The sequence below is a fragment of the Ovis aries genome, chromosome 3 (assembly GCF_016772045.2).
Source record: "Ovis aries strain OAR_USU_Benz2616 breed Rambouillet chromosome 3, ARS-UI_Ramb_v3.0, whole genome shotgun sequence".
Classification (NCBI taxonomy): Eukaryota; Metazoa; Chordata; class Mammalia; order Artiodactyla; family Bovidae; genus Ovis; species Ovis aries.
Window position 1 is genome coordinate 5642189 of NC_056056.1, and position 18267 is coordinate 5660455.

General features: G+C 55.4%; 1 protein-coding gene across 2 annotated transcripts in view; it reads right to left on the bottom strand.

Annotated features, from left to right (window-relative positions):
• LAMC3 (laminin subunit gamma 3) overlaps positions 1-18267 on the bottom strand; it is a 68063-nt gene that overhangs the window by 18480 nt on the left and 31316 nt on the right. For both annotated transcript variants that reach the window (XM_027966271.2, XM_042248055.2), the window contains exons 8-18: positions 17808-17944; positions 15202-15315; positions 13725-13917; positions 13432-13550; positions 10736-10954; positions 8353-8541; positions 4539-4784; positions 3589-3742; positions 2788-2930; positions 2121-2299; positions 580-721 (exon numbers count right to left, since the gene is read on the bottom strand). In XM_027966271.2, the coding sequence (XP_027822072.2) occupies positions 580-721; positions 2121-2299; positions 2788-2930; positions 3589-3742; positions 4539-4784; positions 8353-8541; positions 10736-10954; positions 13432-13550; positions 13725-13917; positions 15202-15315; positions 17808-17944 (1835 nt within the window). The remainder of the gene's footprint in view (positions 1-579; positions 722-2120; positions 2300-2787; positions 2931-3588; positions 3743-4538; positions 4785-8352; positions 8542-10735; positions 10955-13431; positions 13551-13724; positions 13918-15201; positions 15316-17807; positions 17945-18267) is intronic.

An 18267-nucleotide genomic window follows, 5' to 3' on the forward strand; every position in this document is an offset into this window, starting at 1 on the left:
CAACCCACTCCAGTACTCTTGCCTGGAAAATCCCATGGACCAAGGAGCCTGGTAGGCTGCAGTCCATGGGGTCACAAAGAGTCGGACATGACTAAGCGACTTCACTTTCACTTTTCTATGCTGGGGATACAGCAGTGAGCAAAATGGCCAACAGTTAAGACAGCAGGAACTTTACCTGTTCAGCACCTGGGACAGCGCCTCGATGTTCATTCGGTGAGTGACTGACTCAGTGAATGAACCCAGCTCCTGCCCTCACTGAGCTTACCGGTATAGTCTAGGTGGTGCAGGGGACATGGGGACTGAGGCTGTAGTCAGAGACTGATCTTAACAAAGCTACAAAGTACAACAGGGCAAGGGATACTGAAAGAGAGGTCCGTGGGCTGACAGGACTGCAGGGCAGGAGGGGCTCACACAGCCGGGGAAGTCAGACATGCTCTACCAGCAAGCGAGTTCTCCTAGGGGTGAGCCCAGAGCCCTTGAAGCGTCCTGAGGCCAGACCGAGGGGCTCCATGGTGGGCATCTGACCAGCCAGCCCCATCCCCTGGCCTCCCAGTCTCCCACTTTGCTCTCCCACTGTACCTTGCAGCAGGTGGGGGCCCTGGTAGACATCCCCCCGTGGGGCCTCTCCCTGTAGAATGTCCAGCGGTCCCCAGGGCCTGCCGCAGTCAGACCCTTGCAGCCATCCCTCCATCAGGGTCAGCCTGGTCTTCAGCTTGGCAGCCTGGAAGGGTCAGGGAGGGAAGGGTGTGTGAGGCTGGTGGCCTGAAGTCCTGCTTGGACACCTCTGCTGGTTTCTGCCTGGCCTGCCATCCCCACAAGTGTTGCCTTCTCCAATCCTAATCTAGGCCTTAAAGCAAAGGATACATTGGACCTCTGGGAACCTACTGTATACCTCCCCCCCCATCCTTGGAGCTGACCCTTCCCTTCTCACACCCATGGTACCTACTGGCCTTCAGCCAATCACACCTCTGTCCTGCTGAGGGGGGATGGGAAGGGAAGCCTCAGGAGGATTTCCATTTGTCCTGCCATGTTCCCAGGACTTGGCACGGAGCAGACACGTGATCCTTGCAGATAGAGTGACAGCGCTCTGCTCCATCTCCTAGCCCCGTTCTTTCAATCATATGAACAAGAAATGCATTTATGGAGCCCTCACTAGGAGCCAGGTGTGAGTGACCACCAGCCACGCGCCAGCTCACATTCACCTTTTAACCACCCTAAGGGGTGGGGGATACAGGTCCCAAGCTCTCTCCTTGATTCTGAAGTCCAAAATGCTCTGAAAATCCTCAAAGATTTCCATTCTGCATAGGATGGCAAAATCAGGTTTTTTTTTTTAAAAATCCCTGAATTCACTTAGAACAAGGCTAAATTCTTTATTCCCTTCTTGGTGTGAATATTCTGAACAAGGCTACCTGTGATCTTTATCTACCCTCTTGGTGCGAATATTCACCTGAGTTCCTGTAGATGTGTCAACGGGCTTGACTAGGGCAGCTGGCCCAGGCGCTGCTGGGAGTGGTACCCAATATCCATCACACAGCATCCTGTCTTTCTACAGAACCATCATTCCAAAAGCTGGCCTCACTGATTTCATGAAAGGGGTCGCAGGTCTGAACCATCTCCATTTTGGAGTGAGAGAGACCCACTGAAGCTTACCAAGGCTGTCACCTGCCTGGACACACGACAACTAACAAACACGGCTGGGGGGTCACGCTCCTGGGGTCCAGAGGTCATGCTCCTGACCCCTGCTCCACGTCATCTCCCTGCTTGAGGTTCTACTTGTGTTCCAGCATGAGCATCTCCCTCCCCCTGACCCTCCCCACTAAGGGCCACCTGTGTCCTCATCCCCAGGGAATGTGAGTAAGTGTGAGACCTCGGCCTGGTAGTGGGGAAGGACACAAGGCTGGGGCCATTTTTCTCTTGTCCACTCAGGAGCTGGGAAAGGGGAGAGGGGAGAGCTGAGCCAGATGGCTGGATGAGCACAAGAAGAAGGTGGCCGGTGGTCCCAGAAAGACCAAGGGCTCAAGATAAGCGGGCACTTCCCAGTGCCCAGCACAGAGCAGGCGCTCGCTGGGGGCATGAAATGAACAGCCGGCCTGGGCAGGGCCTCGACGGGGAGGGCTCACCTCCTCCTTCACCAGGGCGTAGCAGGGCGGGCACTCCTGGCACTGCGTGCCGCTGGCCGTGAGGAAGAAGTTGTTCTGGCAGCGGTCACACTTGTAGCCCACGAAGCCAGGCTTGCACACACACGTGCTGTTCTCGTGGCACTGGGGCGAGGTGGCACCCAGCGGGGAGCACCTGCAGTCTGGGGGGGGTGTGCAGATGGCACTGGGCACCCTGATGGCCACCCCACACCAGAACCCCCAGATGCCCTGCAACTCTGGCCACCCAGATGCTCCCGATCCCCGTGGGCAGCTCAAGTACCTTCCTGGGTCATTCCCAGGGGACTGATTCAGACGGTTGGAGGCGATGACCAAGAACCTGAGATATTTCAGTGTTCCCAGGATCTGAGGACCAGGCAGGTTTAGGATAGCCATGCAGTCCACGTATAAGTGAGGCCCAGAGAGGTGATCTGATGGCCCCAGGCACTCAGGAGGTCAGTAGTAGCATCTAGGATTCGATCCCGTGCCCCTCCTCTGCTCTGTTCATCCACTCCACATTCCCACAGTTACTCCAAGAAGACCTGCCCCTTATCCGATCTGTCTCCCTCCTGCTGCTCGGCCATCCCCCGCTGACCCTCTTTCCTAGAAGCCTCCGTCTCCGGGCAGCCCGGGAAGGACCCGGCTTCCTTACCGCGGCAGCCCTTGACGGAAAAGCCGAAGAAACCCAGCTGGCATCGGTCACAGGTCTGGCCCTCGACGCCTGGACGGCAGGGGCATTGCCCAGTCTTGGGGTGGCACTGGTCCTCCAGGGAGCCCCACGGGTGGCACTTGCAGCTACAATAAGGGAAGGGAAGGAACCCAGGTCTTGGACGAGCTCTGGGCCGTTCCCAGCCCTGCCTCTGTCATCTCAGGCTGGCGCGGGGCCTCGGGACCTTGCCTTCTGCGGACGAGGGCCTATCTCTGTGCGGGAACGTGTCCGACAGCCTCCTCCAAGCTGTAGCCAAGGAGGCACAGTCTCACAAAATCCTCCCCTCCACCCCCCGGAAGAGGGTATGGGGACATATTCATGTATACATCTGGGCCTATACCTGTCAGTTGGAAATCACAAGGCAACTGGCGTATTGAAAGCATGAGAGAGACAGTCTGCTCAGAAAGAAACCGATTTATTTCACGGGGCATGTCCCTGGAGTCCTCCGCTGCTCTCTAAAGACGCCATCTAAGCTGCTGCTGTGGCCGCAAAGGTCACAGAGTGACCGAGTTACCGAGGAGGGAAGCAGAGACCGAACCAGCTCCTGCCTGCCTGGACATCCCTCAGGGCTGCTCCTGGCCTGCGTCCTGAGTTGGCAGGGCGGTGAATCTGACCCCAAGGGACCGTTCCCCTTGTCCCCCATCAGTGCAGGGCACCTGGCAGTGGGCTTGGAGGCTCCCTGGTGGCTTCTTCCGTCCTGGGGGGACCGCCAGGGGAAGGGCACCCCAGCCGCGCCCCACTCACCGCCGGCAGCCCCTGCCGGGCTGGAGGTCGTGGAAGCCTGGGCTGCAGTGGCCGCAGTCCCGTCCGGTCACGTGGGGCAGGCAGGCGCACTGGCCGGTCGCTGGGTCGCAGGGTCTCTGCTCACTGGCTGAGCCCTCCGGGTTGCAGCTGCAGGCTGGGGGATGGGAATAGGGGAAGGAGAGGGTGTCAGGGCACCCCGCAGACCACCTATCCCACCTCGAGGGGTCCCAGAGAGGCAGAGAAGGTGGGGAGCCCAGGGAGATGACTCCCATTCAGCTCAGACTCCTGAGTGGTCTCTGAAGAAAGGCTCCAGGGCCGGGCGCTAGTCTCAGCCCATTTTCTATGTCCTTGGAGAGACAGGTCAGATGGCCGTGGTGACAGGTGGCCCTTCTGAGCCCCCTACAAGGCTGTAGAGAAGGCCAGAAACTAGGTTGTGGGGGTTAGGGGCCGACCTGGCTCCTACTGTTTTGGGTCACTTGACTCTGCTCTCCTGGGCCCCCCTAAGAATAAGAGGCCAACAGGGGCCGCGTGGAGTAGGGGGGCAAATGCTGAGCTTCTCCCTGGGGCACTCCTGGAAGCCTGCCACAGGCTGGTGCACGCCTCGAAGGCCCAAGGGCTGAGCATCTTGGAAGCCCAAGGGCAGGACAAAATGATGAGGGCCGCAGGCCGTCTGGGACAGTCCCAGGTGCCGATGGCAGAGCATGAGATCGGCGCTACATCATCTGGGCAGGAAAACCACAAACAAAGAAAATCACAGGGTCAGAGCTGATCAGATCCCGAAGCCGAAAGAACCTTGGAGAAGAAACAAACCCTTACACTTTCTCGACAGGGCAACTGAGAAGGTGAGTAACCTGCCTAAGGCTGCACAGGAGCCTTGCAGAACAGCCGGCTGGATCTGCTGAAGGAGCCTGCCCTGCCCCGCCCTGTGGGCCTGGGAGGCTGGTACTCACGCATGCATTTGTCTGCAGGCCGAGGGGCCAGGGCGTTCCTGTAGAAGCCTTCCTGACAGTGCTCGCAGTGGACACCGGTCGTGTTGTACAGGCATCGCAGGCAGCGGCCAGACAGGGGGTCACAGTTGCCCACAGCGTTGGGGTCCACGTTTCCACTGCACTGACATGGCTGGCAGGGCTGGGGGCGCCCAGAGAGCCCCAGTGGGTCCCCGAAAAAGCCGTCATCACAGATCTCACAGCGCCGCCCTGGGAAAGAAGAAGGCTTGTGTGGAGGAGCAGGAATGAGGGGCCTGGCCTGCTGGGTCCATGAGGGGTGAGGGTGGGTGGGAACCCAAGAGAGCGCCTGCAAGGCTCCTGGTGGAGTGGAGCACGGGCTCTGGGGTCAGGCTGACCTGGGGCCAGGGGGCTATCAGTTGGCCCTGTGGTCTTAAGCGAGCCGCTGGGGCTTGCTGAACTTGGACTCCGTGTCTGCAGAGCAAGGACAATAAAGGCAGTGACCTCAAAGGACCCTTGAGGCGAGCAAAGCACTAAGCCCAGATACTGGCACGTGGTTCACGATCAGCAGCAGTGGCTGGCATCATCCATTCACCATCATCACCCTCCTAGCCATCAGGCCCTCATTCACCATTCTCTTCATCAGCGCCTTGACCATCCTCTTCCTCACATAATCATTATCGTCACAACCCTTGTCTGCAGAGGGGAGCGGCGGCCGGATGATGTGGGGTCCGGTTGATCTCTCGCCCACGGCTGATTTAGCATTATTCATTTATGGTCGTGCTGGGTCCTCGCGGCTGCCCGCGGGGCTCTCTCTAGTTGCGGAGAGTGGGACCTACTCTCTTATTGCAGAGCAAGGGCTTCTCGCGGCTGGGGCTTCTCCGGCTGCAGAGCAGGGCTCTAAGGTGCGTGGGCTTCAGTAGTTGCGGCCCATGGGCTCTAGAGCACGGGCTCAATAGTCGGGGCACCCAGGCTTAGCTGCTGCACACCACACAGGATCTTCTTGAACTCGCGTCTCCTGTGTTGGCAAGTGAATTCTTTACCATTGAGCCAAGGAAGCTCTGTGGACGTCACCTCTGCCATCATTTTCATCCATCATTCTCATCGCTACAGTCATTATCTTGACCCTTATCTTCCTCATGACCTTGAGCATTGCTCTCCATCATCACTCAGCGTCTTCGTTATCGACACCTTTATCACCATCTCCACCTTCATCATTAGCATCCACTTGACGGTCTTCATCACCTTCATCCATATGTCGCTCATCCCTCTCTGTCGTCATCTTCCTTGTCTCCGCCTTCAACACCACTGCCACCCTCCTTGTCACCATCCCCTCCGCCGTCTCTCTCCTTCAGCCGGGGCTGCTTCTTCCTTGTGGTTTCTGGCCCCTTTGCCTGTTCTGCTTCTCATGGCTTCTGACCTTCCTCTGGACTGTCTATTTCCTTCTCCTGCCCTGCCTCCTGAGTTTGATCTGGTGCTGTGGCTTCATCTTCCAGCCATAGGGTTACTGTGAGTCTCAGAAAAGACAGTGTGTGAGGAGGCTTCTGGAGGCTCATGGCCTGGGAAGCCCACTCTGAACACAGATCAAGGGCCATCCTTGTTCCGCAGGCTTCATGCAGTGTCAGCCTGTTCTCGGTAAACATGCCTACCTTTCTGTGCATATCTGCATGAAACAGACAACGGGGGGACCTGAGGGTGCTGGGATGATGGGCATCTTAAATGATCTTCGTGCCTGTAGGCACTCACGTTCCTTTACACTTTTCCCAACAATTTACTCATTGGTTACAATGAGTATTACTTAATTTATAATCTAAAAAGTAGCTACTGTCGTGAAAAAGAGCTGTGGGCTCCCGAAGAGCTGTGGGCTCCCGACGTCCTCAAAGTTCATCACTAAGGTAGAAATCAAGTTAATGCGATGAAAGGCAGGCAGCCTTGAACCTGGAGAGGGCGATGACTAAGGAGCAGAAGACAAAAGAGAAAAGGAAGGAAAAGAAAAATCTGAATGGAGTTCAGAAGGTAGAGGCTAGGGTCTGGCTTTGAGACCTTGAAACAGAGATGGAGTGAGATGGCCAAGGGGGAGATTGAAGCCAGTGATGAAGAATGTGGTCCCTGCAATTAACTTGCCGTCCACCTGGGACTGGGTGAGGACAGTTCCCCGGCAGGAGGCAGCTGCGAGGGGTCAGGGTGGTAGGCAAGCGAGGCAGACAAGGATCAGGACTTGACTGCGGTCAGTCCCGGATCAGACTGCGTGGCTGAGTCCCCTGTGTGCTGAGCTCTGGCAGGACCTGAAGGATGCTGGCGTGATAAAGACATGAGCTGGCACAAAGCCCTGATGTCCACCCTCGCATCCTTCCCAGGGCTCCTCCTTCGCACAGCAGTGCTCTCCTCCCCTGAAGTCCTCTCTTGGGTAATTCCTCTGTCCGCCCTCTCTCACTGACTGGAGTCCCCTTGAGTTGTAGACTGGGGGCAGCCACAGGTGGGGAGCCAGGGAATGTGGGGAAGGTTGTGGAAACATGGGCAGCGTGATGGTGGGGGGCAGGGTCCTGAGGTGGGACCTCACTCCCGCAGTTCCTGGGGACCCCCGCTCTGGAGCACCTCCCCAACCTGCTAGTGGTCAGGAAGCTGCTTTCAGTTTTTTGGGGGGCCACACTACATGGCGTGCAGAACCTCCTCGACCAGGGATCGAGCCTGCAACCCCTGCATTGGAAACGCAGCACTAACCACCGGCCGCCCGGGGAGTCCCAAGGGAGCTGCTTTCAGAGTGGTCCCAGATGCAGAGCCAGGTACCTGAGACCATGGGCACGTTACACCAAGTGAAACAAACCAGTCACAAGAGGACAAATATTGTCAGAGGCCACCTACCTGAGGCACCCGGGACATTCACATTCAGAGAGACAGAAACTAGGATGGTGGGTGCCAGAGGATGGGGCGGGGGGAGCTACGAGATAATCATTTAATGGGTTGGGAGTTTCTATTTAGGATGATAAAAAATTCTGTGGGTGGATAGCGGTGATGGTTACATAACACCGGGAATGTACTTAAGGCCCCTGAATTTTACACCTAACAATGGTCAAAACGGCAAGTTATGTGTATTTTGCTAAAAAAAAAAAAATCAGTAATTGCAAATATGAAAAAAAAACCATTGAATTGCACACTTTAAATGGGTGAGTCAGGGGGTATATGAATACTATCTCAATAAAGCTGTTGTGTGCTTTTCTTTTTTTAAAAACGATCAGCTGTCTAGGATGACTCTGCTTCCTGGAGCAGGAATGAGGAACAGGGAGACGACTGGGGACTGGGAGAGTTTTGCATCACACATTACCTGGCGACATTTTTAAATTATTTATTTGTTTCTGAGTTTGCTTTTCTGGCCACGCCGCATGGCTTGTGGGATCTTAGTTCCCCGACCAGGGATTGATCCCAGGCCCACAGCACTGAGAGCTCCGAGTCCTAACCACGGACCACCAGGGAATTCCCATGGCGACATTTTTTAAAAGCTGAAAGTTCAATCAGAGGTTTTCCACCCAAACTATGTAAAAGAATAACCCAGGAACATGACAGGAATACAGATTCTAGAGCTCCGTCTTAAACTACTAACCCAGGCTCTGTGGGTTGGGGCAGGACTGGACACGACAATTTCCAAACTCCCACCTGGATATGCTCAGTGAACCCACAGCAGCCCACGGCCCTGGCTATCAGACTATGAGACTCAGGATTCCCAAAGGTCAGGCCTGACACCCCTCAGCGAGGCCCTCCCTCATCTGTGGACCCAGGACTCACTCCTGGAGCTTTGGCAGAGGCAGGGTCCCCAGGCACTCACCTCTCTGGCTCGGCGGGCAGTGGGTACACACCACTTCTCCGCTGTCTGGGATGGTCGTGCAGGCCGATTGTCCAGGGCAGGGGCAGGGCTGGCAGTCGTCGGCCTGGCCTGTGAAGGGGTTGCCGTAGAAACCTGGCAAGCAGCGCTCACATGACGGGCCCTCGGTGTGGTGGCCGCACAGGCAGATCCCTGAGGGGCGAGACAAGCACCTGGTCACCGCCACCTGAACCCAGACCCTGCTCAAGACAGGGGGCAGGCTGCTACACGGGGGCCACCGAGCATGTCCTGGGGTGGGAACTGGGGTGGGGCCTCTTCCACGGTGCAGACAGCATGGCCCGGGGATGAAGCATCCACCTGGGTTCACGTCCACCACTTACTGATGATGAGAAGCTGGGCACCCCTGGGCCTCAACCTCCTCACCTGCAAAATGGGCACACATGACTCTGATCGCAACAGGTTTTCATCACGATTCAGTGCAGCCATGCACAGCCTCTGACACACAATTATTACTTGTCATCACTATTATTTGATAACCTGAAACCTATACCTGAACCGGCTGACGATACTGCTAGCATTTGCTTCTAGTATTCCTTTTCCCCTTCCTCAGTGGTTTCTGTGTTTTATTCTGTAAATTAAAGCCTCCAAGCCCTCTTAAGCTCAGGGACAGTGACACAGACCCAGGATTCTGGCCTTAATGTGAGGAAACCCATTTAGGGGGTCTGTGGGTTTCCAGAGGCTTTCTTGGCCTCATAGAATGGAACTCCCCTCCTTGCCCACTGGCTTCTATTTATTTATTTACGACGGATCTTCAGTTCCCCGACCAGGGATGAAACCCATGCTCCCTGCAGTGGAGGCGTGGAGTCTTAACCACCGGACCACCAGGGAATTTCTGCCCACTGATTCTAATGAAGGGGACACTGCAACCCCCCTTCTCTAGCCCCATGGCGTCCAGAGCCTGCTCAGAGCCACTACCAGGGACTAAGGGAGGAGCCTGGCTAAGAAGGGGTTAAGCAAGAGCACCCCTTCCCAGAGGCACCCCCCCAGCAGCACTCATCAAGGACTGGGGTGAACAGGAGGAAAGAGAGAGGACCCGGGGTGGACAAGCAGAGCACGGGGAGGCACCCAGGGGGTGCTTTCCATGGCCTCTGTCTCTGCCCAGCACCCACCCACTCACTACTCCTCCATCTTCCCAGGAAGGGCAGCAGTGACCGCTGTGCCCCCACCACCCTTACAGATGAAGACCTGCCCAAACGGAGCTGGAAGTTGTTCCAAGGCAAGGGGCTCTGAGGGACAACAAACCAGTCCCATCTCATGAGATGACCCTCCCAGAGTCCGGCATGGAAGGATCACGAGGCTCCATCTGGCTCGATTAATGATGCCTGCCTGGGCACCAGAAGGAAGGAGCCCCTCGTGCTGTGGGTGCCCCCGACCCCGGCCGGCCTGCTGATTCCCAGTCTACTGTCCTTTGACAGCGGGGAAAAGGCATTTCCCTTTGCAGAGATCCTAGAAGCTGCAGAAGAGCAGCAGGGCACCGGCCCTCCCACCTCCCGTGTGAGAGGCTAGTGTCCAGGCCCAGTCTGGCAGCTCCGGCCCAGGGCCCGTGGTCTCCCTGCTGGGCTTTCCTCTGCTGCAAGTGGGGGTGACCGTCTCTGGCAGTGACCTGAGAGAGGAGCAGCTCTGCCACCTACTGGCCAAGCTGCCTCCCTGCACTTTTGGTCCCACACCTGTAACATGGGACCGGAAGGATCCCGGCACCTCCAGGGCTTTTTGCAGGATCCAACGATACAGCTTATAAAACGGTGCCTAGCACATGGGTGTGAGAGTTGGACCGTGAAGAAGGCTGAGCGCCGAAGAATTGATGCTTTTGAACTGTGGTGTTGGAGAAGACTCTTGAGAGTCCCTTGGACTGCAAGGAGATCCAACCAGTCCATTCTGAAGGAGATCAGCCCTGGGATTTCTTTGGAAGGAATGATGCTAAAGCTGAAACTTCAGTACTTTGGCCACCTCATGCGAAGAGTTGACTCATGGGAAAAGACTCTGATGTTGGGAGGGATTGGGGGCAGGAGGAGAAGGGGACGACAGAGGATGAGATGGCTGGATGGCATCACTGACTCAATGGATGTGAGTCTGCGTGAACTCCGGGAGTTGGTGATGGACAGGGAGGCCTGGCGTGCTGCAATTCATGGGGTCGCAAAAAGTCGGACACGACTGAGCGACTGGACTGAACTGAACTGAGCACATGGAGGAAATTGAGGACACCATCCTATCAGTATCCTTGATCACTCGCACGCACGCAGCTGGCCCCGTTCAGGTCAGTGCTCTTCTCGCTGCTCTGGGTGTAGCCCAGGTGGCCTGGGGGTGGCGGAGGTGCAGGGAGACCTACCTGTGTTGGGGTCACAGGTGCCATGCTGGTTACAGGTGCAGGGAACGCAGCCGGCATAGGGACCCCCCAGGGGCGTGTCCCTCTTGTATCCTGGAGCGCAGGACTCACAGAACTGGCCGGTGTAGCCCTGGGGACACGAACAAGTCTCCACCCAGGAGGCTGGTGGGGACAGCCCCTGCCGGGCAGATGTGAGCTGGACCTCAGTCAGCAGCACGGGACCTTCAGAGAGAGACAGAAGGAGACGGCTCCATGCACGTGATTCTCCCCCGAACCTTCCTACTCACCTGTGTAACAGGGTATTGGCCCACATACACAAAGGCCGTCCATGGGTCAATTGCAATTTTTAAAAAAGGACAAAGGGCAAAGGAAAAATTGGTAACTTTCAGAAGGAGAAATTTATATGGCTGGGAATTTTACAAGAACCTTACTCTCACTGGTTATTAAAGATACATATATTTACGGGACTTCCCTGGTGGTTCAGTGGCTAAGACTCTGTGCTCCTAATACAGGGGCCCTAAGTTCGATCCCTAGTCAGGGAACTAGATCCCACATGCTGCAACTAAGAGTTTGCACGCCAAGAACTGAAAAAAGGTCCCATATGCTGCAACTAAGACCCAAATAAATAAAGAAACAGCCAAACAAATAAATATGTACATATAAACACTAATATTGCTCACAACCCTCAGCTTGGTGAGCATTTTCCAGAGTAGTGATGGCGGAGGATGGGGGCTTGGGGAACTCACACATGGGGATGTATGAAGATGAATTGGGAGCCTCTAGTAACACAGGAGTAGCTCTTATCAGACCAACTCTCCCACAGAAAACTACTAGAAACTTGGGGCAAAATAGAAAAACTATCTGTCAACATTGAGCAGGCAAATAGACAAAGAGAGTAGACACGGCATCAAAATATAGAGAGATACAGCCTTGCTGAAGCAAACTTTGGCAGCATGCGTTAAAACAGAAAACATACACTCTTTGACCTCACATTTCCATTTTGAGGAATCTGACCTGAAGACATGCTTGCGTGAGGATAAAAGACCTTTATCTGAAGCTTCCCTGGTGGCTCAGATGGTAAAGAAGCCACCTGCAATGCAGGTGACCCAGGCTCGATCCCCAGGTCAGGAAGATCCCCCGGAGGAGAAAATGACAACCCACTCCCGTATTCTTGCCTAGGAAATCCTATGGACAGAGGGGCCTGGTGGGCTACAGTCCATAGGGTTGCAAAGAGTCGGACACGACTGAGCGACTAACACACACACACACACAGCGACTGACATATACACACACAGCGACTGACACACACACACACAGAGACTGACACACACACAGACACACACACAGCTCTTGGTTGCAGTATGTGGGCTTTTCAGTTGTGGCACGTGAACTCTCATTCGCAGCGATTGGGATCTAGTTTTCTGACCAGGGATTGAACCTGGGTTCCCTGCGTTGGTAACATGAAGTCTTAGCCACTGGACCACCAGGGAAGTCCCCATATGGTTATTTCTAAATATCATTCACTTTTTATTTATTGTGTATTACAGTTAGCATATTATATTGGTTTTTAAAAATTGTGTCTAGGTAGGTGATAATATCGGAGAAGGCACTGGCGACCCACTCCAGTACTCTTGCCTGGAGAATCCCATGGATGGAGGAGCCTGGTGGGCTGCAGTCCATGGGGTCGCTAAGAGTCGGACACGACTGAGCAACTTCACTTTTACTTTTCACTTTCATGCACTGGAGAAGGCAATGGCACCCCACTCCAGTGTTCTTGCCTGGAGAATCCCAGGGACGGGGGAGCCTGGTGGGCTGCCGTCTATGGGGTTGCAGAGTCGGACACAACTGACGCGACTTGGCAGCAGCGGGTTATAATATCCATGAATTTCCAGATAGTAAAGGGGTGCGTGTGTGCGTGCTCAGCTAGTCAGTCATGTCTGACTCTGTGACCCCGTGGACTGCAGCCCTCCAGGCTTCTCAGTCCATGGGATTCTCCAGGCAAGAATACTGAGGTGGGCTGTCATCTCCTCCTCCAGGGGATCTTCCTGACGCAGGGACTGAACCTGCGTCTCCTGCATCGGCAGGTGGATCCCTTATCTTTGAGCCACAGATCTGTCCTAAAAATGGATACGGAGGGTGCCTGGTCTAGGCACATATAGGCACGGGGTCGGGGGAGGAGGAGAGAAAGCACACTAGGAAAGAGAGAGGAACCAGGGAGAGTGAGAGGACCACCAAGGCGATCACTCAGTGACCAGGATGAGAGGTGGTGAGAAAGAAGGCTTGAGGCTGTGATGACTCAGCAGGCTGATTGAGAGGTTTTGGAAACGAGGCTTTTTCTAGGTGCAACACCTCTAACGAGCATCATCGAAGAGCCCCCCAGGGTCCAGCCTCCTGTCAGGGGTGGATTCCACCCTGGTGTGGCCACGTCAGGTTCTTGGTTTCTTTGCATCCCTTAGAGCTGTTCATCTTCAGCCTCCTCACCTGTCCAGCCCCTGCCTCTGTCCTCAGGATCCATTCCTGCTGCCCTTACTGGTTATACGACCTTGGGCAAGTGTCTCGACCTCTCTGAGCCTCAGACCCGTTTGTGCTAAAGTGGGGCCGATAACCGCCGGCTGTGAAGACTCCATAAGGCTATGATGAAAGAGCCCCCGGGGGCCTCGCTGGTTCGGGGGCTGGGGAGTGTCCTGGTCATTACTGACCGGAAGAGCTGGTGCTGTGGCCACTGGTCCAGATACGCAGAGCAGTCAGGTTGGCGAGCACCCGCCGGAAGTGGAAGGGGGGCAGCGGAGGGTCCACTTCCTCGGAGGTTTCCTGCAGCCTGGCCGGGGGGAGGGTCAAAGCAGATCCTGAGGCCAGGGGTCGTGAGAGGGGCCAGTGGTGCCAAGAACCCCCTGGCAGGAGCCCCCAGACCGCAGGGGAACGGATGTGCCTGGATCTCAGGGCCCACCCCAACCACCCGACCCCATCACTCAGGACACAGCAGGACACTTACAGGAACTTCAGCCGCACCTCCCCAGCCTGCCCAGAGTCCGGGGTGTGGGGTGAGTCGGAATGCCGCAGAGTCAGGGCCAGGCCCGCCCCTTCCAGCCTCAGCTGCGTGGAGAGTGGGGAGCCCCCAGGGGGAACCTGGAAGGTCAGTGTGAGGGGCTGCCCGTAGCTGAATCGCTGATCTCCCAGAAACTTCTCTGAAGACAAGAGAAGAAGGCTTTGATAGTCCTCACTTAATTAGCTGGATTTTTAATGTCTATATTGATTTTTATTGGCAATTAAACTCTCAAAAGATAAAACTACAAACTCAAAGGGACCCTGCACAGAAGATCCTGAGGGTGGCCTGCCCACATCTCCACAGCCAGAGCTGGCTTCAAGGGCATGCGACCCTGCCAATCACCGGGGGTCCCACACCCAGACCCTGCCAATCACCGGGGGTCCCACACCCAGTTTAATGCTCTGCTGTCACTATCTTGACACTCATTTTTTTTGTTAAACTTATTTTATATTGGAGCATAGCTGATTAACAATGTTGTGATAGTTTCAGCAAGGACAGCAAAGGGCAACCACACACACACATGAATCCATTCTCCCCCAAACCCCCCTCCCATCCAGGCTGCCACATAACACTGAGCAGAGCACCGTGGGCTGTTCAGTAGGTCCTTGTTGGTTATCCTATCTTGACATTCTTAAGACTTTTGTCTTGAAACTTGGCTTTTGGAAGTGACGTGCTATGGGACAAGAGAGTCCGAGTGGGAGCAGAGGAGATTCAGTATGCCTGGTGGTGGAGATACCGTATGTCTGGTGGCACCAGTCTGCCCGTTCACGTAGCACTCACGATGCCAGACGCCCCATGAGCTCAGAGTCCTCAGGGACCCGCATATGTGGGAGTTCAGTGAGGCTCCAGCAAGTCCCAGGTAAGAGGGCTACATGCGTGACTAAGCTGGGGGGGCTGATGGCCCCACAGGCCACCTTTTCCATGGGAATCAGAACTTGCTTCTAGCCAAAAAAGGGCAGATACACCAAGGACCAAGGGGCCCTCACCTAGCCTTCTGACTGTCGTTTCTCTGTATTAGTCAAGCGCTTAAATATAGTCCATGGGATCACAGAGAGTCGGACACAACTGAGCGACTTTTACTTTCACTTAAGCGGAAAATCACCGCTCAGAAGGAAAGGGGACCAGCAGACACCTCATCGTTCTTTCAGGCCTCTGCCCTCAGGAAGGAAGGGGCCATGAGCAGAGGGGTGCGGGCCACCTTGAGAAGCTGGAAAAGGCCAGGGAAGGGACTCTCTTCCAGAAGCTCTAGGAGGGGCACAGCTAGACCACACTTTGATTTCGGCCCAGCAAGTTCATTTCATGCTTCTGACCTCCAGAACACTAACGGAACACATTAGCCACTGGGTTGGTGGCACTTTGTGACAGCGGTCACAGGGCAGGTACACAGGCAGCCCCCCCCCCCCCCGCCTGTGCCGGCGGGTACCTGGTGCTGTGAATTCTGCCTCCTCGTCCTCTGGGTCCAGGAGGAGGCCCCCTGGGCTCCATCGTGCAGGATGTCCTGGGTCCCCCATGCTTCTGGCCCGCCAGCCCTCGGCTCCTGGACAGCAAACACACACGCCCCCCATGAGGTCCTGGAGGGTGACCTCTGCCCCCTCCCACTTCACACCCTTCCCTGGGTCCCAAGGACAACCCCCAGAGGCATGAGTGCTGCCTGAAACAACAGGACCCAGAGTGGGAGAGACTGTTCTAGAGACAGGTCAGGTGGGGAGGGGAGCCAGCCAGGACCTCGCTCTGTGCCCAGACCTAGGCAGCTTGGAGCCCCAGCCCAGATCAGGGCAGGATCGTGGGATGGGACGGGGCCCCGAGAGAAGCTAGAAGCTTCGGGAAGTCGCCTCTGCTGGGGCAAGGTCATCGCTGACCTCTGAGGCCGCCCTGCCCCATCAACGGACTTTGAGCACACATGAGGACATGGCCCCAGAACCCCATGGTGGGCCGTCTCTCATGAGACCGGGCTTGATCTGGTTTTTTGGTCTTCAGGGAATTCCCTCGTCTGTGACCTCACCACCCCTGTCCTTCCAAGTGTGCGTGCCCTGAACCTCACTGCACCCAAGGAGGCCCCCTGGTTAGGAAGTGACCAGGCAGGGGTGGTAACCCAGTCCCAGTTCGGTCCACTTCCCTCCCCCGACCCCAGCAGTTCACCAAGCAGTCAGGCACAGAGCAAGTGGCCTCCAGGAGAGACTCTCCAGAAGACAGCTGGAGAATAGGGTGGAGACCTGGGGCTCCCAAGGGGTGAGGAGGGAGGGAAGAAGAAAGGGAAAGAGGTCAGAAAGGGGAAGTCTGGAGCTCCTCGGTGCTAGGCTAGGTTGCCCCCTTGCTGGCTGTGTGACCCTGGGCAAGTTTCTTAACCTCTCTGAGGCTAGGTTCTCATATGCAAAAGGAGGGCAATGAAGTACTTATGGCCCCAGCAGCAGTTCTCAAAGTTTGTCTGAACACCCTGGGGGATCCCTAAGACTCTTTCAGGGGAGATCATGAGGTCAAACGATCTTTTTAGTAACATTAAAATGTCATTTGCATTTTTCATCCTGTTTCGCACGCTGAGAACTTTCCAGGAGCTACAAGATGTGTGATATCACAACAGACTAAACGGCAGAAGCCGTGGTAAGAATCAGCTAACTTCTATTAAGCCAGAGCTTAAAGAGAGGTGCAAAAATGTAACATGAGTACCACTCTTCTCAAAGATTTTTGTCTTTTTTTTTTTTTAATTTTGGCCATGCCACGATGGCATATGGAGTTTCAGTTTCCCAACCATGGATCGCACCTTCAGCCTCTGCACCGGAAGTGCAGAGTTCTACCTCCTGGACCACCAGGGATGTCCCCAAATTTTTTGTGTTTTAAAAAGTTGTTTTTCACAGGCAGAAGTTTTTTTTTTTTTTGTTATAAGTTTTCTATAGTCATTTGTAAATGAATTGATGCACAGATACTTTTAAAAATTACTGTTCTAATGTCTAATCCAGAAAACACAATCCCCATAAACAAAAGGACTTTGAGATTGTCTCTGATCTTCAGGAGCATAAAGGGATCCAGAGACCCAGAAGTTTGAGAAGCGCCGGCTGAGGGTGTTTGTGGGATCACATGGGATGCTGAGACTGAACCGTCAAACCCAGGGCCGAGTGAGGGCAGATCGCGATGCTCTCCTAGGATTTCTAAAATGAGTCCCGTCTGATGCTGACATGCTTGACTCCGGGCCAGGTGACCACAGGGCTGTCCCCATTCCAAGCCCCTCTCAGTCCAGCAGAGGGCGCACTGCCCCCTGCATCTGGGGCGCCCCAGAAACGGCCCTGAGGAGGAGATGCTGGAGGTGGGGTTGGGGAAGGAGGGTCAGTGGGTCATGGCTGGGACCCACTCAGGCTATGATGTTTGGCAGAGTGCAGAGCTCCACTGCTTTCCTGCTCTAAAGAGCCACCTGGAATTGGGGACCCTGGACCCTGGACTCAGAAAGAAGGCTGTGCACAGCCATGAAGAGCAAAACTCAGGAGCCAATGAACCTGGGGTGCCAACAGCTAAGCTATGTTACCTCCCTTTTCTGGGTCTCGGTTGCCCCATCTGTAAAATGGGAATGAGAGTATCTACCTGCCAGGGAATCCCTCAGGTTCTATGCACATAATGAGCTCAGCAGGGTGTCAAGCATACAGCAAGCGCTCAATAAATGGAGGCCAGGGGACCAAGCCTGGATCCCCAGCACTAGGATATGCCAAGGGGTCCGAGGAGGAAATGAAAATCCCCCTGAGATTCCAGAGGCTGCCATATACCCATCCCCTCCCCTGCTCCTACTGGAGACTGAGGGAGCAGGCAAGGACTGGAAGGAAGCCAGGGCGCAGGAAGGTGCTGGGGGTGCAGGAAGGTGCTGGGGGTGCAGAAGGGCACAGAGGACCATGGCCACTGTGTGGGCCTGTGGGAGGCGCTGGGGCTGCGGCCTGAGGCTGCCCCTCCTTTCCGCCCTCCATCACTGGATGTCCTCAAAGCAGGCCTGCCATCCCACCTGGGCTGGGAGCAGAGCCCTCGGAGGCGGCTGCGGGGATCACTTCTTACCCTGGCGGAAGTCGGAGAGGATGTGGTGCTCCTGGAAACCGGCAGCGGCCGCGCACACCTTGGAGTGGCCGTAGCAGAAGCAGCTGCTGCAGCCGGCGGGGTTGTGGGGCTGCAGGTTAAACGCGCCTGGACGACATCTGCAAGGGAGGCAAGGGAGGCGGGACACGCCCCCGGGGGGCCGGTGAACTGGCTGTGTTCAGGGAGCCCAGCTAGCCCAACTGCAGCCCGCAGTCACTGGGGAGTTTTCTTTAATTTCAGATTTAGAGAAGGGTTGCAAACATGACAGACACAGTTCCCATGGCATCTTTACCCAGCTTTTCCTAATTGTAACATCTGATCTCACCAGGGTGCACTATCAAAACCAAGAATTTAACACTGATTCACGCGGCCATGAAATTAAAAGACGCTTACTCCTTGGAAGAAAAGTTGTGACCAACCTAGACAGCCTATTCAAAAGCAG